General features: G+C 40.9%; 1 protein-coding gene across 3 annotated transcripts; it reads left to right on the forward strand.

The window, feature by feature from the left end:
* Positions 1 to 747: 747 nt before the first annotated feature.
* On the forward strand, positions 748 to 17,440 carry LOC127763695 (calpain-type cysteine protease ADL1). Of its 3 annotated transcripts, none has more exons than XM_052288476.1 (32): positions 748 to 1,261; positions 2,498 to 2,684; positions 3,106 to 3,356; positions 3,835 to 4,017; positions 4,114 to 4,249; positions 4,392 to 4,522; positions 4,598 to 4,712; positions 4,796 to 5,834; positions 5,919 to 6,029; positions 6,283 to 6,341; positions 7,621 to 7,783; positions 8,218 to 8,491; positions 8,586 to 8,736; positions 8,822 to 8,933; positions 9,034 to 9,199; positions 9,317 to 9,387; positions 9,530 to 9,621; positions 9,777 to 9,939; positions 10,190 to 10,261; positions 10,595 to 10,966; positions 11,047 to 11,162; positions 11,257 to 11,554; positions 11,876 to 12,195; positions 12,388 to 12,739; positions 13,041 to 13,358; positions 13,479 to 13,583; positions 13,704 to 13,832; positions 15,057 to 15,437; positions 15,523 to 15,660; positions 16,005 to 16,241; positions 16,320 to 16,746; positions 16,931 to 17,440. In XM_052288476.1, exons 2-31 carry the CDS (start codon positions 2,557 to 2,559, stop codon positions 16,623 to 16,625), a joined length of 6,489 nt encoding a protein of 2,162 aa, XP_052144436.1. In that variant the 5' UTR covers positions 748 to 1,261; positions 2,498 to 2,556; the 3' UTR covers positions 16,626 to 16,746; positions 16,931 to 17,440. The 3 variants fall into 3 exon arrangements, with proteins under 3 accessions (XP_052144436.1, XP_052144435.1, XP_052144434.1); XM_052288475.1 differs by having other exon boundaries at positions 748 to 1,008; positions 2,495 to 2,684; XM_052288474.1 differs by having other exon boundaries at positions 748 to 1,008.
* The last annotated feature ends 3,479 nt before the right edge of the window (positions 17,441 to 20,919 follow it).

The raw sequence follows: 20,919 nt of genomic DNA on the forward strand, positions 1-20,919 counted from the left end.
GTGAAAAGATACTCTCTCAGTCCCAAAAAAACGAATCTAGGACTAGATGCGACACATTATAATACAACGAATCTGTACAGATGTATGTCTAGATTCGTAATAGAATATGTCACATATAGTATTAGTTAGTTTTTTTATGAAACAGAGAGAGTACACCGTTTATTCCTCTCGGTCCAATCCTTCAAAGTCTTCCAAAATTTCTTACGCTAGGAAACTATCGTATTTTGTTACATCCCACGTCAAGTACTTCGTATATGACTTTCATCATGTCCACTCTCTTTACGTATCTTCTTTCATTAGGATACAAACTGCCATCCATACAAAGTACTACACTCCCGGTTAAAAAGTCACAAGATACAGTGAGTCCAGAAAGACACTGCGAGTACGCGCGCGGAAATCGCAGCAAAATACGGCCTTTCGCACTAGCAAACACGCTGAAAAGCCGCACGTTATCGCACGGGAAACGGCGCGCCTCGCTGGTCTGGCTGGCTTTGCTGGCTCCGCGTCTAGCTCGCGGTTGTGTGGAGTGGAGTGGACTCTCCCCCTCGGTCGCGGAGACGCGGACGCGCGCGCTCGGTCGGAGCAGAGCCCAAGTCTCGCTCGCGCCGAGGCCGAAGCGAGAGCGGTCAGTCGCGCAGGCGGACGCTCGCGCACACGCACACGCACCGCACCGCACCGCACCAACCAAACACCAGTCAGCACGCAGCCCACCCAAGTTGACAAACGTCACTCTTTGTCTCCCCCACCCCGCCGCGCTGCGCTTGCTCTCTCTCTCCCCCCCTCTCCGCTCGCTCACGACACAGGTCTCGCTCGCGAGCAAGCGCACGGAGAAGAATCGAATCGAAGCCATCCCGTGAGGGGAGAGAGAGAGAGAGAGAGAGGGGAGGGAGAGAGGGAGGAGGAGGAGAGAGAAAAAAGTGGGGAGAGGCCGTACCCTAGGGTTTCGGTCGCCGGCGAGGAGGCCCGCCCCGCCCGCCGCCGCCGGGGGGCCGCCGCGCCTAAGCTGAGGTAACAGCCGCCCCGTTGCTGCTGCTGTTTCTGCTTCTGCGGCCGCGGGGCTAGGGTTTTCGCGCGGAAATTCGGGGGCTTCCGCGGCGGGGCGCCCCGGATCTGGCGGGGCTGGCGTGCTGTCGGGGGCGCTCCTCGCGGGAATTGCGGGCTCCGGGGCCGCCGCATTGCGGGGGGTTGGTGGAATTGTGGGGGTGCGCTTCCTGTGCGCGCGGAGGCTGCTGCCTCGGACGGTTGGACTGGCTGCTGGGAGGTGCGGATTTCTGAGGAGATGTTCTTTCTGGCGTGTTTGGAGTGCTGCGGGGGCGGAAGATGGTTGAGGTTTTAGTGGGATTTGGCTTATAGGTCGCGATGGCTGCTCGTCCTCTAGCCTATATTAGGCCGCTTGCTTAGGAGGATTGTATTGGCGCGCGGTGACAGATTTGGTGGCCGTTTGGGAGGGCATGCAGCAAACGGCTTGGTGAAATTTAGTGTGTTTGTGGTGAAATTTAGTGTGTTTGTACAGCTCGCGATATTCTGGGCATAGAGATTTGATGGTTATGACGGGCAATGAAGGTTGGATCTGTCCTGACCCAGTAGCATGCATTCTGGATGGTTTAATCTCAACCTTTGGAACTTACTTCATGTTTGGGATAAGGCTGGGCATAAAACGGTCTAGGAACGGTCGGATTTAGTATGTTTTACGTGGCAAAATGGTCTCCTAGATAATTGAAGCCTCAGAATGCAGTTATTTAATATCCGTTAACGTGTAGTGTAAATGTTGGGACAGGTGATATTAATGTTCCTTATTCTTTAATTTTTAGCGATTCGTGCTAAAAATCTGATTGTGGTATATTTTCTGTGGCCCTGAAAATATTTGGTTCAATTATTGAACTCGAGGTACCTCAATAAATTTTAACTAGTGAACCTTTATCGGGTTACCACCAAATTTGCTGTAGATTTAGCACCCTGGCTGAATGGTTTAACTCCAGCTGGAAGGCTGGTGCTTTTCAATCAACTTGTTTAGTTTATTGGTTATCCATTTGAAGGGTTTAATCTGTAGTGTTGTATGCATAAAGAACAAATACATGGGATTTCTTTTTTATCTATACCATATTTAGAGGGCTATAGCACCTGGGTGATGCACAGAATAACCCTTTTTAGGTAGTGAAGTTTTTAGTTGTTAGCCGCACCCAGGCTGGTGGCTTCATTAAAATGCATTAAGCTTAAGTTTCTCATCCTCGGTGCTTAGGTTTGGTAAGGAAAACCCCAAAGCCATGTCCACATTGGGACTTTGGGGGTGTTTGTTGTATATAGAATATATATTGATCTGTTAGATGTAAATTGTAGTGGACTGATTTAGGCCAATATTTTGAGAAAATATTACCATATGCGTTGAACTCTACGTAGTTTGTCTTAATTAACTTAGTAATTACTATTAATAATAGAAGTAAGCTGGTTGCCTGCATACTTAGTGTCATTTATGTATATTTGGTCTACCTTTTAGCAGGTTTGTTTGAGCCTGTATACATGATATCAGCTTCCAGAAGGTGATTGCAGAGGGGGAGGATGGAAGAGGAGGAACACCGCGGGGTTGTTCTTGTTTGCAGCATCTGCGGTTTCCTCTTCGCTGTCCTTGGCCCTCTCAGCTTTTGGATCCTATGGGCTGTGAACTGGAGGCCGTGGAGGCTATATAGGTATGCTCGAGATTAGGCGTGCTTCTGTTGGCATCTAGCATTTGCATCTGTAGTCTGCGAGGTTGCATTATTAATCATACGTTATGTTTCCATAAATTTCAGCCAGCAGAGTGCATACAACAATGTAGATTTGGTATCATTATCACTCTAACAACTGAAATTATTTATTGTGTCTTTATTATGCTGCTAATCCAACACCACACCTTATATATTTTAAGCCTGCCATTCATATGTAGATTATGGAATACGATCATGTAATTGTGTCTAACTACAATCACAAGTAGTGCCCTGAAAAACGTTGATGTTTTTCTATTCTTATATCTTCTATGCATATTTGTTTATGTTGATTTGTTCCTGATGTTCTGAGAGCTGGATTATCTCATTAAGCTACTAACATTTTCGTTCTTGTTTTGTTACTCAGTTGGATATATGCAAGGAAATGGCCAGCATATGTGCAAGGACCTCAACTAAGCACACTGTGCAGCTTTTTCACTCTTTTTGCATGGCTTGTCGTCGTTTCTCCAATAACAGTTCTGTTAGTATGGGGAGGCATCCTTATTGCTCTTTTGGAAAGGAACATAATTGGGCTAGCTGTTATAATGGTCGGTGTTGCTTTGCTTCTGTCATTCTACTCTATAATGTTGTGGTGGAGAACGCAATGGCAAAGCTCCAGTAAGTTTTCTACTGTTTACATGCTTTTATTTTCTAGGACATTTTGTGATGACTACTCAATGTGCTTGTACTTAGGGTCATGGTTTCGTTAAACCAAATATTCTGATAAGTGGCTGTTTATTCATGACTTCTAAGTCATGGGTTCATTAAATTTGATATTCTAATAGGCGATGATTGTCTAGGACTTCTCTGCTTATTTTGGGGGTCCAATTTGTTTCTAGACAATTGTAACTAGGAAATGGTATAAATGGAACATTTTGGCATACTCAAAGGAAAACTTTTAAAGCTTCACGGAGGATTAAAAATGCTAGTATGCTACTACAAATTTGAACTTTTCTCACTTTATAAAACTGCAATTTCTAACTCTTTGATTCATGTGGTATTTTGTATGTGCTGTTTCTGCAAAATTGGGCCGCTCTATCATCTCATTGTTCTTTATTAATATCTTACTGATGTTAACAAATGTTGGTTGTTGCAGAGGCTGTTGCTTATCTTCTACTCCTGGCAGTCGGTCTACTGTGCGCTTATGAGTTTTGTGCTGTTTATGTTACAACCGGTGCTAGTGCTTCTGAGCTCAATTCCCCATCTGGCTTCTTCTTTGGGGTATCTGCAATTTCATTGGCCATAAATATGCTTTTTATAAGTAAAATACTGTTCAATGGTAAAATTCTTATCCGTTATCTTTATTTGCTGAATTTCTTATCACCTGTAAATAAAAAATTTGAGAAACATAACTTTTCATACATTACATGTACAGGAAGTGGATTCGATGTTGATGAGTATGTCCGAAGGTTGTACAAATTTGCATATTCTGATTGTGTTGAAGTGGCCCCTGTTTCATGCTCGCCTGACCCACCAGATCCTAGTGAGTTATACATGACAAAATCCAGCAGGTGACTTCACTACTTTTTCCTCTCTTAAATACTACATAGGCATATATGTTCCCCAAGTAACGTGCTTGTTCTATTATGCTGTTACTGGGGTAAGCAATAATTTCTAGTAGTTTTGGTAACATATCAATGCCTTAAAATGCAGGGTCTTGCATCTAGGGCTTCTTTACCTTTGCTCATTGATGGTTCTTGTTGTCTATTCCATCTTATATGGTCTGACATCAAAAGAAGCACGCTGGCTGGGTGCTTTAACTTCAGTTGCAGTAGTGATTCTCGGTAATGATTTGGCCTTGTATCTCTAATTGTGCATGATGTATCTATTTCTTTGACATCTTATTTTCTTTTCTACAGACTGGAATTTGGGCCTGTGTTCATTTAGGTTTGAGCTTCTTAAAAGTCGGATGATAGCGCTATTTGTAGCTGGAACATCAAGGGTTTTCCTTATATGCTTTGGGGTGCACTACTGGTTTGTATTCATCTTTATGCTTTTATAGTTGAACATATTTATGATCTAGTACTTTGTGTTTACTAATTAATGTGTTACATTAGGTACCTTGGACATTGCATCAGTTATGCTTTTGTATCATCTGTGCTTTTAGCTGCAGCTGTCTCTTGCTGGCTTTCTATTTCAAACCCCTCAGTTGCAAGGATAGATGCATTAAGAAGCACAGTTATAAAACTCCGAGAAGGTTTTCGAAGGAAGGGGCAAACTAGTTCTTCAAACTCATCAGATGGCTGTGGATCTAGTGTGAAGCGTAGTAGTGGCAGTGTTGAAGCTGGTCCTCATGGCAATGCTACTGATTCTATGTACAGAAGCAACTCACAAAGCGATGGTGTCAATTGGAACAATGTTCCTTTTGATCGATCGAATAGTTGTCAAGAAGGACAGAGCTCTGACAAGAACATAGATAGTGGACGTGCCAGTTTAGCCCATCGCAGTAATTCGTGCCTTTCTGCTGTAGCTGTACAAGACCCTGAAACTGCTGTAGTTTCAGCGGACAGGCATGGGGACCCAACTGCTTCACTCGTTGTTTGCTCTAGTAGTGGTTTGGAAAGTCAAGGCTGCGAGTCTAGTGGATCAGCTACTGCCTCCGGTAATCAGCAGCTATTGGATTTGAACTTGGCTGCAATTTTTCAGGACAGACTGAATGATCCAAGAATCACATCTATGCTAAAAAGGAATGGTGGACTAGGAGATGTAGAATTGGCTAATCTTCTTCAGGATAAAGGCCTTGATCCAAATTTTTCCTATATGATGAAAGACAAGGTTATGGACCCACGAATTTTAGCTTTGCTGCAGAGAAGCAGCTTAGATGCAGACAGAGAGCATCAAGATGATGTAGATGTCACTGGTACTGATTCAGATAGGTTAGATACAACTATTGCAAACCAGATCTCGCTATCAGAGGAACTTAGGAGAAGTGGGCTAGAAAATTGGCTAAATCTTTCAAGGCTGATGTTTCATCAAGTAGCAGGTTCACCAATACGTGCTTTTGTTGTTTTTACCCTAATATTCATCATAGAAACAGTTACTGTGGCTGTCCATCGACCGAAGCCCATCAAGGTTATAAATGCAACTCATGAACAGGTAAGTTTGTTGCAAAGACAGTATAAAAACTTTGAAATGTTGATTGTGTTGTTAATCAAGAGTGTCCTTTTTCGAATTTGGCAGTTTGAGTTTGGTTTCTCGATACTGCTTCTATCACCAGTTGTCTGCTCCATTATGGCATTCATTTGGTCCCTGTGTGCAGAAGAGATGACGATGACATCCAAACCTCGGAAGGTGATGTTGAACAAAAGAAATATATTTGTCGTATTAATACCAAGCACTTATTTTTTAATCATGGCAGGACAAGTCCTTTTGCTTCTTCAATAGACATTTAGATATGTTCTGTCCTCCTTAACTCGTCTACAAAATATAAAATCTGATTACAATGTGTGCTTTATCTTACTTTGACCATGTAGTTGATTTTTTTTTTCAAAATCTTCGTGGATTTTCAGCTATAGTGACTTTTCCTTTCTTTTCCCATCTACAGTATGGCTTCATCGCATGGTTGCTGAGTACTTGTGTTGGTCTACTTCTGTCTTTCTTGAGGTATACATGTTTGTTATTTAATATTTAAAACTTCACTTAGTTACTACTGCATTTTGCCTTGTGTAAATCCTGGAGTACTCATTTGTTTTCCTTCCCTGCTTTGGTGTCTTGCTGGTTTGACTAGAAGTTTCACATGGGTATCAAATGATACATGCACAGCATGATAGCCATGTCCACTTGTTTCGTATATTCTACACAAGTACATTTTATTGTATAGGTCTGTTACTATAATGCTGTGTCTCTGCCTGGTTCATTTGCTACGCCACCTTGTGCTTGGAATCTTTTTATATTGGTAGAATTGATCATGTGTGTTATTATTAGCATTAGTACGAATAAATGTCATCGAGTCATTCTTTTGTTTGCAACAAACAAAAGAGACCTATCTATTTTCATGAAGATAACCTCACCACTTGTTATCTGATCACGGTACAATTACTTGTTAAGTTCTCTATGCACAGCTCATTTTGAGTTGATGTACATAAAATTATACTCTGACGTGCTTTGCGCTGCTATATGGTAGTCTTGTCTTAGACCTCCTTTGGGACAGCTTTTAGCCAGCTTTTGAACAGAAAAAAGCTAGCAAACTTCTCACACGGCTAGCTCATCCCAGGAGTTGCTCACAAAAGGAAGCCCATTCATGAAGACAAGGAGAAGATCTCATTTCCTTGCTCCTCCATTGCTTTTGTGGGATTTGTTTGAGTAATTTACCCACCTTTGCCATCATACCCACTGCCAGCGCTCAGCCTGAAAACTCTTACTTGATCCCCTTCCATTCCATTAGCCTACTCAAGGTCTTGATCATCGCTGGATCCACCTTGAGCTCCTGGTTGCCACGGCCTCTAGGTCCCAATCGCTAACGCAGTACCGCCTCAAGCTCCCTGTCGCCGTCACCTCCACATCCTAGTCGCCACCACTGCCTTGAGCTCCCCATCTTTGTCACCTCCAGGTCTTGGTCAACACCACCATCTAGAGTTCCTGGTCACTGCTGCCTCTAAGATTCCAGTCATAGCTGCTGCCTCGAGTTCCTAGTATGCAAAGTTTTAGCTTTAAGTTGATTACTCCTTTTATCTGGATAAGGTGTCCTAGCTTGCTAAAATGTGCTTCTTGATTATTCTATTGTTCCTGTTTTGACAATTGACATATTCACAGCATCTTGCATATGCCTTGTTTATACATATGTATGACTCTCTAGCCACTAGATTTTTATAATCATTGATTCATTTCATTGGGGGGAAGTACTTACACTTTTGTCTGAAATACTACCTCTTCCATTCTGCAGCAAGTCATCAGTTATTTTGGGTTTGTCACTCACGGTCCCACTTATGGTGGCTTGTCTCTCATTTGCTATTCCCATATGGATGCGTAACGGTTACCGTTTCTGGATTCCGGGAGGGGAGCTTGATAGCCGTGAAAATATCCGCCAAGCTCCAGGAAAGAAAGAGGTTTGTTGTTTTTGTTAATTCAGCAGCAGGACACCCTTTTGTTTATATATTTGGATATCCAATAAATGTCTGTATAAGCTATTTGCGTAGTTGTAAGGGAAGTGTCTGTATAAGCTATCTGCGTAGTTGTAAGGGAAGTACTGTAACCAGTATCATCTTACTATATGGCCTTATGTCAATATACTGTTAACAACTTCTGGATGAATGCCTGAATATGTTTACTGAATCAATTTTCACTGTATTGTTGTGATTCCTATCAGCATTAGATAAAATCTTGTTTTGTAGGCTATCCTACTGAAAAGAATTCAGGCTCTGTTTTACAGCACATACCTCTTGACCTCTCTAATGTTATTATAAATAGTGTAGAATGCATTCAGACCTTCCAGCATTGTTAATGATTTTCATGTTACTGATCGTTGTTATCTTCTTGTCAGCGCGCTCTGTTTGCCATCAGCATAACTGTTTTCACTGCATCAGTAATTGGCCTTGGTGCAATAGTATCAGCAAAACCTCTAGATGCATTGGGCTACAAGGGATGGGATGCTGATAAAAAGAGTTTCTATTCTCCCTATGCAACATCGATGTATCTTGGATGGGCATTATCATCAACGATTGCTGTACTTGCCACTGGGGTGATACCTATTGTCGCTTGGTTTGCTACTTATCGATTTTCACCTTCATCAGCTATATGTGTTGGCCTTTTTGCAAGTATGTTCTACTCTTCTTTTCCGTTCTCATTGCATATTAAATAGAGCACATCACACTTTTGGATAACTGGCACTTGACTGGTGACTTTCTGCAGCTGTCCTTGTATCCTTTTGTGGTGTGTCCTACTGGGGAGTGGTAAATTCACGACAGGATGGAGTTCCTCTGAAGGCTGATTTCCTGGCAGCTTTACTTCCATTACTTTGCATTCCTGCTGTGTTCTCGTTGTTTACTGGGATGTATAAATGGTATGGAAAATTGGAAACCATGTTTATTATTTGTACGTTCTTGCATACTTCTGCTCCTCTGAGATGAAATTGCAAATAATTTCAGGAAGGATGATGATTGGAAGATTTCCCGTGGAGTTTACCTATTTGTTGGCATGGGAGTGCTGTTATTGCTTGGTGCAATATCTGCAGTAATTGTTACAATTAGACCTTGGACTGTAAGTAAAGTTTGTGGCTTGGTTTTCAAAATAAATTTATCATAATATTCATTTCATTTGTGATAAGAGACAGCATAATTGATCTGTCATTGCTATGCAGGTTGGAGTTGCATGCCTCCTTGTCATCTTGTTCCTTGTATTTGCTATTGGTGTCATTCACTACTGGACATCTAACAATTTCTATTTAACAAGGACACAAATGTTACTTGTTTGCTCCCTTGCTTTTCTCCTTGCCTTGGCTGCTTTCCTGATGGGCTTATTTCAGGGTGACTACATCTTCTTATATGCTTTTCAACCTGTTATTGCTATTTTTCTTTCTCCGAGTTACATAATAGTTTCCCATATTATGCACATAGCTTAAATCAGCTGATGATTTTTTGCAGAGAAACCTTTCGTTGGGGCATCTATAGGTTATTTCTCGTTTCTATTTCTTCTCACAGGAAGAGCATTGACTGTAAGTTTCATATCTTTTTTCTTAACTTAAGTTAGCTACATGTTTAAGATAATTTCTGTTGAACATCTCATGCTAGTTTTGCTGCTTGTGAGTTATCTCAAGAGTTATGCTTGTAATATTGAATTTACTGTACTCTTCTCAGGTCCTTCTATCACCACCAATTGTCGTGTATTCACCGAGGGTATTACCTGTTTATGTTTATGATGCCCATGCAGACTCTGCTAAAAATGTTAGGTACGGATATCAGGATATGGCCTTTCTAATTCTACATGCTTATATATCTTTCCTTTGACCAGGATTGGTCATAACTCATAACTTCTTTCTTCTATGCTATTTTTAGAAGTACTATTGTCATCTGAGCACACACCCTAACATTGCTCTATTTACAGTTATGCCTTCCTTATCTTGTATGGGATTGCATTGGCTACTGAAGTTTGGGGTGTCATTGCCAGTCTAATATTGAATCCACCATTTATTGGGGCTGCTATTTCTGCTATCACTCTTGTAATTGCCTTCAGTTTTGCTGTTTCTCGACCATGCCTGACTCTCAAGGTTAGTATTTCTGTTTATCCAAAATCAACAGATTATTGAAATGAGCTCTCTCTTAGGAAAATCTAGGATTTGTCACCCAAAAATATGCACTTCAGCACTTGCCAGTTGCAACTCCACCACATGTAGCCGCTCACATCAGTGGCACATTGGTTGGCAAATCCTGAAGTGCCAATACCAATGGCAATAATACACTCCTTTCTTTCCTCTTTTTTCTTGATCCTTCTTAAATTAATTGTGAAATTTTTGTCAGATGATGGAGGACGCTGTTCACTTTCTCAGTAAGGATACAGTTGTACAAGCAATGTCACGTTCTGCTAACAAAGTAAGTTTGCTGTATATTTGTATTATTCAGATATTCAACATATCCCTGCGTAACATAGGTAAATGCTGTTCTTGCTTGCATACTTTTCTGTTAAACCTGCCTCAGTAAGCCTACCACTTAGCATCTAGCGCTGAGATCAGAACTATGTTTTCTTAATCTAGTGCATCAAGTTCAATCATGTATGTTCCCACTCCTTGTCAGCCTTGACACTTACATGAGTGCTGCTGGTGTTATCTACTCCAATATCCAGGACCAGTACTTATCAATTAGATTATTATGACTCTGATTTTTATTATTTCTGTATTGTTAATAGTATGCTTTGTGTGCAATCAGACGAGAAATGCTATTTCTGGGACTTACTCGGCGCCTCAGAGATCCGCAAGTTCTGCTGCTCTTTTGGTTGGAGATCCTGCTATTACGTTGGACAGGGCTGGGAATTTTGTGCTTCCTAGGGCTGATGTTATGAAGCTGAGAGATCGTTTAAGAAATGAAGAAATTACGGCAGGATCGTTCTTTTGTGGAGTGAAGAATTGTTTAATGATTGGATCCCCTGTAGATGTAGATTATCGGAGGAATATGTGTGCCCATGCACGTATTTTGGCTTTGGAAGAAGCAATTGATACTGAATGGGTTTACATGTGGGACAAGTTTGGTGGTTATTTACTTCTTCTGCTTGGCTTGACTGCCAAAGCTGAGCAAATACAGGTATGCATTTGGGACTACTCCCACCTAATCTTTTTTGTTCTTAAAATCTGTAACAATGTTGCAAATGTCTGTTGTTTCAGGATGAAGTTCGTCTTAGACTTTTTCTGGACAGCATAGGTCTTTCTGACTTAAGTGCCAAAGAAATCAAGAAATGGATGCCTGAAGATCGAAGACATTTTGAACTTATTCAAGAAAGGTTATTGTTAAAACTTTTATGTATGCAATGTTTCTATCTGCAACCCTGTAAACCTCTGTGCCCGCCATCTAAATTCTCTTATTCGCTTATTCAGCTACATAAGGGAAAAAGAAATGGAAGAGGAGGTCTTGATGCAAAGGCGCGAGGAAGAAGGGAAGGGAAGGGAAAGGAGGAAGGCATTGTTGGAGAGAGAGGAACGAAAATGGAAGGAGCTTGAAATATCACTGCTATCTTCTATTCCTAATGCTGGAAGCAGGGATGCTGCAGCCATGGCAGCAGCTGTCAGAGCTGTGGGTGGTGATTCTGCTCTGGAAGATTCTTTTGCAAGGGACAGGGTCTCGTCAATAGCTCGTCACATAAGAAAGGCACAATTGGCTCGGCGAGCAGAGCAGGTTCTGTTACTGTTCCTGTAATCATTAGATTTTATCAACTTCTAAAGCACACCTTAATGATGATATAGTTCTCATGGTGTACCTTTTGAGTGCATGAACTGAACATATTCATCTTTGGATATTTATTATCTGTTTTTGCCATCCATTTTGGAGTTGGTTATCTGACAAAGCATCAATTTTTGCATGACAGTTAGTTACGTGTAATAGCCTGGAATCATTTCTTCTGTTTATAAATTTAGTACCATATGTTATACATGCAGTTCTTGTAATTACTTTTTTACTGATGCTCTTTGGATCTTTTACTTGTTACGAACTGTGCAGACTGGCATTCCAGACACTGTTTGCATACTTGATGATGAACCAAGGAGTACTGGGCGTCATTGTGGAGAGATTGATTTGTGTCTTTGTGAAAGTAAAAAAGTTAGCTTCTCCATTGCAGTAATGGTGCAGCCGGTGTCAGGTCCAGTCTGTCTTTTTGGAACAGAATTCCAGAAAAAAGTGTGCTGGGAAATCTTGGTGGCAGGGTCAGAACAGGGAATGGAAGCTGGCCAAGTTGGTCTTCGATTGGTGACTAAGGGTGAAAGGATGACAACCGTTGCAAAAGAGTGGAATATTGGTGCATCAAGTATTGCTGATGGCAGGTACCAGCTCGTGACAACTGCTGTTTCTTTTGCATGAAAAAAAAAGAATCAAGAGAGCTAACCTGTTTATGTTCAGATTCACATCGAAATACTAGTCTTACATGGACTTGTTGCATGTCTTTTTGGGTGGAACATTTCATCAACTTTTTTTTTTCCTGGTAATGCCTGACTGTAACCAATGTTAATTTTCAGGTGGCATCTTGTCACTGTGACTATAGATGCTGATCTAGGTGAAGCAACTTCTTTCATAGACGGAGTCTACGATGGATATCAGAATGCGTTGCCATTGCCTAGAAATAATGGCATCTGGGAACCTGGGACGGATATTTGGGTTGGTGCTAGGCCACCCACGGACTTAGATGCCTTTGGTAGGTCAGACAGCGAGGGATCAGACTCAAAGATGCAGATCATGGATGCTTTTCTATGGGGAAGATGCCTGACTGAAGATGAGGTTGCTATGTTGCATACAGCCATCTGTTCTGCTGAATATGGCCTTTTTGATCTTGCTGCTGAGGATGCTTGGCATGGAAGTTATTCTGCAAGGGCAAGTTCTTGTTTCGACCAATCTATTCCTACTGTTTATCTTGCTTTTATTTCATTAATTAGAAGGGAACATGAAACTCCTAAGGCCTTGTTCGTTTAATCCCCAAGAGTGAGGGATTGAGGGGGAATGATTCCACAACACAATAGGTGTGGAACAAATCCCCTCCAAATCCCCTTGTGGGAGGGATTAAACGAACAAGGCCTGAACAATTACTCATTTCTACCTTTCTTGAGAGCCATGAAATGGAAGGGATTATGAAGTTATGCATGTGATATTCATACATCTAATATTGTTTCAACAGGTGGATGACTGGGAAAGTGAAGAAGCAAATTTTGAACTATATGATCAAGAGGACGTTGAATGGGATGGACAGTACTCCAGTGGTAGGAAACGTCATGCGCGTGATTCTGTAGCTATTGACATTGACTCCTTTGCTAGAAGACCAAGGAAACCAAGATTTGAGACACGAGAGGAAGTCAATCAGCGCATGCTTTCTGTCGAAAGGGCTGTTAGAGAGGCTCTTATTGCGAAGGGAGAGAGAAATTTTACTGATCAAGAGTTCCCTCCGGATGATCGATCTCTGTTTGTAGATCCGATGAACCCATCTCTAAAATTGCAGGTACTATTGCATGCATTTGTCTACCACTTGTACACTAAGAACTGGCTGAGTTTCTGACTTGTGCACTAAGAATTGGCTTGGTCTTTGACATTGATCTGTCATCTGTGTTTCTGAGTTTAGGTTGTCTCCGAGTGGATGAGGCCTTCTGATATTGCGAAGGAGGTATCTATCAGTTCACAACCGTGCTTATTTTCTGGTTCTGTGAATTCGTCAGATGTGTGTCAGGTACGCAGATTTTGCTTTGTGCTGATGTGGGGTCTTCCCCTATACTAGAATTTCAACTTTATACATTTCCATCTTCCTATACATGACACACAATCCAATTTGTCCGATTGTTCTTTTCAGGGTCGGTTGGGCGACTGTTGGTTCTTGAGCGCTGTTGCAGTTTTGACAGAGATGGCCCGTATATCTGAAGTTATAATCACTCCTGAGTATAATGAAGAAGGGATTTACACTGTCAGATTCTGTATCCAGGTATTCAATGATCTGACCCATCTATCCTCCATTCCATTTTCTTGGGTTGTTCCTTTGGTAAAGTATATTGGTAGAGCACACCATCTTGGTGAGATTTAACATTTTAGTCTCATACAGAGTTAAATATCAAAGTTGAATTGGTTAAGCAAACTAACAGATTTGTGAGCTGCAAGTTGATTCTCTTTGTTACTTTGTGTTCAACATATATCAACAAGCCATTTTCTTCTGCATTGTGGGAAAGAAGTTCTAATCAGAAATAATACAACAGCCACAAGTTACTAGAGCTATGGTGGATATGTGTGCTACCTAATAGTGCTGTTAGAGGCTCAGTGAAACCTTGACTTGCAGATTTTAGTTTGGATAAATTCCGCTAGTTCGAAATAATTAATTTGGACAAGTTGATACTACATAAATACATAAACAGTTGTTAGAGCTGTCTAATATATATTTATACATTGGCTTACAACCTATATGCTTTAATTAAGAAAAATGGGATTCATGACTTTAGATTTGCTATTCATATTCCATAGGGTGCATATAAGAATGCCAACGTCTTCTGAAATGCTAACATTGCGAGACCCTAGTAAGGGGCATACCACCATGAAGAACATAATGCATACCATTATCTTGCTCGAGTTTTAGGGAAATTCCCAAATGGAATGACACAATATATACAATTACACATGTGCATTATGCCCTGCATAAACAACATTGAAAACCATGAGTGAACAAGTCACTAATGCACAACTTACATATGCAGTATATGCTTGTAAATTTTACGATGAAACTCAAAGGTAAGTTGATAAAAGTGAAATAATAGTATAAATAGCTCATATTCACCAGACCTTGTGGATTACTCCCTCCTTCCCAAATTGATCATCATGTAATGGAATTCAAAATTTCTCAAATTGATCATCATATAACCGCATAGACGCGGATTTTATCAGAATACAATTAATGCAGCATGGGAGAATGTGTGCATGCTAGGTGTAATTGGCATGGTGTTTTGATCGATGCATGCATTGTGGGAGAATGTGTGTATGGTGTCTTGATTGATGTGATTTAAATTATCCTTGGTCTTGGTGCACAAACATATATGATGATCATTTTGGGAAGGAGGGAGTATTTCCCACCAACACAAAAAAGACTTGAGATTGTCCTGTGAAGAACTATCTTTGACCAGTTTGATCTGAGCTTATATTTCAATGTTCTGTAAATTACTAGGGTGAATGGGTGGCAGTGGTGGTTGATGATTGGATCCCCTGTGAGTCTCCGGGGAAACCGGCATTTGCTACTAGTAGAAAGCAAAATGAGCTGTGGGTATCCATTCTTGAAAAAGCTTATGCAAAGCTTCATGGCTCTTATGAGGCATTGGAGGGTGGGCTTGTGCAAGATGCTCTAGTGGATCTCACAGGAGGAGCTGGTGAAGAGATTGACATGCGGAGCCCCCAAGCGCAGATTGATCTTGCTAGTGGAAGATTGTGGTCTCAGTTGTTGCATTTTAAACAAGAGGGCTTTCTTCTTGGTGCTGGAAGTCCTTCTGGCTCGGATGCTCATATTTCATCAAGTGGCATTGTTCAGGGACATGCTTACTCAATTTTGCAGGTTTGCTCTGACTTGTCTGTATCTTTTGGCAATCACTTAGTTCCCATTCTTTTTGCGCTAGACAAATTTATATTGTATGTTACAGGTAAGAGAAGTTGATGGCCATAAGCTCGTGCAAATTAGAAATCCGTGGGCAAATGAAGTTGAATGGAATGGTCCGTGGTCAGACTCATCACAAGAGTGGACTGAGCGAATGAAGCACAAACTTAAGCATGTTCCACAGGTACTTGCTCTTCTCTGTGACCGTGTACTTGAACAGCTGGTATTCCACTAATTGTGATTAGAAAGATACACAACTGCGTCAAATTTAATAGATGAACCCACCAAATACTGGTTCCTTTTAGCATGATAAAATTGTTGGTCTGTTGCTTATCTCGTTGACTGTGCTCTTGAGTGAGCACACTACAGTTTAATTTAACATAGAATGAGAAAAAAACCGATGTGTTGATTGTCACCCCTCCAGTTTGTTGATTTCAGCTTAAGGCATTGTACCTACAAAAACAAAATATATTTTCCCAACTTTATTTCCGTGTGCAGTTTTGACCCTACCCATATTTGTTTTTGCAGTCAAAGAATGGGGTATTCTGGATGTCTTGGCAAGATTTTCAGATCCACTTTCGGTCAATATATGTCTGTCGTGTTTATCCACCCGAGATGCGTTACTCTGTCCATGGCCAATGGCGTGGTTATAGTGCAGGTGGTTGCCAAGATTATGACTCATGGCATCAAAATCCTCAGTACCGGCTTAGAGTAACAGGACGGGATGCACTGTATCCTGTACATGTATTTATTACCCTTACACAGGTATATTCCATCCTGAATGTTAATGTACTTGGAGATTTCACTATGATGTTGATATAAACAGATTCCATGCTTTGCCAGGGTGTTGGTTTTTCTAGAAAGACAAATGGTTTCCGGAACTATCAATCTAGCCATGACTCTTCTATGTTTTACATTGGAATGAGGATACTCAAGACACGGGGCTGCCGTGCTGCTTACAATATCTACATGCATGAATCAGTGGGTGGAACAGATTATGTTAACTCAAGGGAGATATCATGTGAATTAGTGTTGGAGCCTTATCCAAAAGGATACACAATTGTGCCCACAACCATCCATCCTGGAGAGGAAGCACCTTTTGTTTTATCAGTTTTTACAAAAGCACCAATCAAGCTAGAAGCTGTTTAATGCAAGATTCATACTAGATGTGTTCGCTGCTGGTAGCTGTGCCTTGCTGTTGCTGGCCCAGGCTCCTTTGGGGTTCAAGTGATGCAGATTCTAGCTGTGGGTTCAAGAGGATCAGATAATGGTAAGTAGATGATCCTTGTAAAACATTTGAGTAGTTCCATGCTTCCTACTCGATCAGTGCAAGAGAATATTGCAGTGCTACTTTAATGCTTTAGTCCGGCTCCAAACTGGAATTAGTTTTTGCAAAAAGCTTGCCCCGGATGCAAATAAAGGGATTCAGCTAACTGACCTCGCAACCATTTCAGGTGTTTGCTGCAGCAATATGCCGGTACCTGGGAGATATGAAGCAGCAGCTCTGCTCTTGAACCTGAACATTCTGGGCTTCATCAGACGCTACATGCAACCGCATAAGCTTGATTGCTTCCTAACGTGACAGGAAAGGCAATCTTTCTGTCAGCAGGCATGGTGTTGATACATCAGAATCATTTGATCGCCGTGCATGACTCTGGATGTTTTCTAGTCGATGCTTGTAGATAGTGGTGGCAACTAACATTTAGACCTGGTAGCCCCATCCCGTGTATAGGTATCCCATGTCACCGTGTACATACTATAGAATTAGATGAGTTAACCTTGTGGTGTCGTTTCCTGTTAGCGAAATAGAGCTCTTGTGCAGCTGGGAAATACCATTTTAGCATGCTGCAGTTTTGCTGATCAAGGCGAGCAGTCGTCGGCCATAGCGTTTTCATTGATTGCCTGTATGTAATCGAAATCTGATCTCATTCAATGGAAGCTATTTTTTGGTACCCTTTGAAGCATTGAAGCCTCCTTCATGATATACTTGTGACGCAGCAAGTGCGACTAATGACCAGCATTTATTCAACATTGCTAGAAGTTGAAGACTTGTGTTATCTTGTCTTCTTGCTTGTGCTAAAAGGGTCAGTGAAGTAACCAGGTAAGCAAAGGACGCAGTCATGCAGGCATAGCACTATTCATCCATACCACCAGTATGGAGATTATGTTACAAGTTGCAACATCGATGGAGTAACCACAATAAACTAAATGCCCTATATACGTACATCTTGCTAAAAGCTTGAATTACTCTTAAAAAATACAATAGTGAGCTAAGACATGAAAATTATGCACAAAGAAGTTTTGTCACCACGTGTTCTAGTACACGGTTTTTGCTTATGAGAGCAGAACTGGCTGGTGAAGACTGAAGACCGCAAAAGCTTGAGCTATGCTTGCCGTGTTTGCATTCTGAGAGTAAGTTTGGTCTTGTAGGATGGTGTTTTCGGTGTGAGCCGTCGATGTGTATCTCTAAGGCAGAGCTTACGCCTTTGTTTTCCAAAAACAAGTTTGGTACATTATCTAAAAATAGATGGAATTCTTCAAAAATATAAAAATGCACTAAGACCATATATAGGTAAATGCCATGAGCTACCGTATCGCAAATTGAAATGATCCAAGTGATCTGTTATCGATACCGATAAGATCTTTGTCCCATTCAAGTTTGTGAGCCAGAGTTTGTTCCATCCCAATGCTCGCGCCAAAAGATCTTTCCAAACAGTACAAACTACCCAAAAAGGGAAAAAAAAGATGAAATCGTTGACATGGTAAGCTCTTGACTTATCATGTTTGCCAAACAGATCATCAAAAATATTATAAGGGCAAGTATAAAGGTAGAGACCGGTACGTTAATTATATTAATTAGAGGCTATCACGTTACAATAGTTAAGACAATACGGTCTCTAACTATTAATGTACCAAAATACTTTCTTACTAGTTATCTTTCCTTTATTAGACTTAATGCAACAAAAAAATTTCTAGTAAATGCTAAGAGTCGACTCTATGCCGTTGTCATGTGTAGCAACTATCTTTCTCTTTCCTTCTTCCTCTCTCTTCCACGTCACCAAATATACTTGCATGATAATAAAAAGAGACCGTTAATAAAGACCATTGTACATGCCCTAACAAGACTAAAAACAATTAAGGAAATAGTCGCTATAGGAAAAGGTAATGGGCATGGGCGGAATAGAAAGTCGAGGAGCATTAAGAAATTTAGCACATCAGCACGCTAAGATTTCAGCAATAACGAACAAAAGGGTGAAGCGGGAATATAATTTTATTTTTATTTTTAGACCTTTTAATGTTTTAATTTTATTAATAGACCATTTCTAAAAGTATTTCCAAGAAATGAATCTTTCTTTTGGTGCCCAAATAACTCTCACGCCACGCGCAGCCGGTGTCTGCCATGCCATTGTGGCTGGAATGGTCAAACCACCCTGCCATTGCCAGGCAGGCGTTGCCAAAAGGTTTATTTCTTAAAAATACTTTTAGAAATAGTCTATTAATAAAATCAAACCATTAAAAGGTCTAAAAAATAAAAAAAATTCAGGGGAATACATACATCGATTAGGATATTGCTAGTGGGCGGGTGATTGCTTCCCTGTCCTCCTAGCGATCACATGTACTTCCCCCTATACGCTCTTCCTCTCCTCCTTCCTCCTCCCCTTCTTCTCTTCCTACTACAGTACACCATAATTTTTTTTAAAAAAAACAAAGTTGAAAAAATTTATATATAGAAATACTATATATAAAAAAATTGAATTCAAATTCAAATTTAAAATGTGTATGTAAACTTTTAACTTATAAAACTTTGGGTCTATAAACTATATTTGAATTCAAATTCAAATTTGAATCGGGTATGTAAACTTTTGATTTATAAACTTCGGGTCTATAAACTGCAGGTGTATAAACTTTAGATGTATAGAAATACTATATATAAAAAATATTTGAATTCAAATTTAAATTTGAATCGGGTATGTAAACTTTTGACTTATAAACTTTGGGTCTATAAACTTTAGGTGTATAAACTTTAGATGTATAGAAATACTATATATAAAAAGTATTTGAATTCAAATTCAAATTTGAATCAGATATATAAACTTTTGATTTATAAACTTTGGGTCTCTAAACTTTAGATATGTAAACTTGAGGTGTACAAACTTTAGGTGCATAAATTTACTAAAATTGCAAAGTAATGTGGTGCAAAAAAGGAAACCACGTGGAGAAGAGGGGGACGCGCTAGGGGCGATCGATTGCCCGTTAGCTATTTTGCATCGATTAGGTTACAATTTCCAGATCAAATCCCATGATAACAAGTTATGGATGGTAAAGTTTACCATGGTATTTGACAATCCATGGACACGGCATCGACATTGTAGTTGTACCCTCCTCCATCTCTTCGATCCCATCAGCAAAGAACTCCCTATCTGTATCTTACCTACGCTTGGCCCTAGCCCTAGCCGCCATCATCGCGAAGCCGTGGAAGCGCCCCACGTAAGGGGTGCTCCGGTAGTGAATGATCGTGCCGCCTCCCTCTATCCTCTCACACTTCGGCTAAAACTCTGATCTGGTCTAGGGTTCTTACCCGTCTGCAGTCTGCACTTCCTACAAATGTCTGCTTTTTTAAGTTAATTATACCCATGCCATTATAAATTTGTACCTACGGCAGCGCGGGATGGGGCATGGGCCGGTGGCTGGAGCAGCGCTCGGCGGCTTGGGCGCATGGCGGCGAGACCGGTGCCGCTGGTGCGAACGCTTGGCGTCGCGGGAGCGGTGAATGGATCGATCGAGGGAAAATATGTATAGCAAGCCACATGTGTAGTGCAAATGAATCGAAAAATGGATGCTATTCGTCCAAGTCATCACGACTAAAAATTTTATTCTTAGATTTACTCATGAGTAATATTTTTACTCAGTGATGATGTGGATAAATCTTAGACGTACATATTTTGATCCAACGATAGTTTCTAAGTTTCCATCATATATTTTTCCATCGATCGATGTGTAATAAAAACCTCCTTTCATACAACATGTGGGGTTAGGGATAAAAATGTCCAACAACCCGAGAAGAAAAAAAAAGGAAAAAATGGTATCAAAATAGAGCAATTTGCAATACTAGTTGCATATTAAAGAAAACGTACGGATTAGGTGGTAAATAACCAAATTGCGAGTATTAGGTGGTATTTTTATCAAATTTCTCTTGAAAATTTGTGACGTGCGCTAGATGCCTGGGTCCCCGGTGAGGCGGCAAGGAGTGACAGGTAGTGTCATGGCGGGGGATGTCGCGGCGAGAGGCTGTGCATTTCCTAGGAGAAATCGTGATGACAGGTGAGGTCGACACACACGAGTAGCTGTAAGGCAAGCAGGCAGGCGGAGGTGAAGGAGATCTGGCAATGCACGCTCATGTCGTACTTGTACTAACAGGGGATGCTCTTCAGCTTCCTCAACC

The sequence above is a fragment of the Oryza glaberrima genome, chromosome 2 (assembly GCF_000147395.1).
Source record: "Oryza glaberrima chromosome 2, OglaRS2, whole genome shotgun sequence".
In the NCBI taxonomy this organism is placed as follows: domain Eukaryota; kingdom Viridiplantae; phylum Streptophyta; class Magnoliopsida; order Poales; family Poaceae; genus Oryza; species Oryza glaberrima.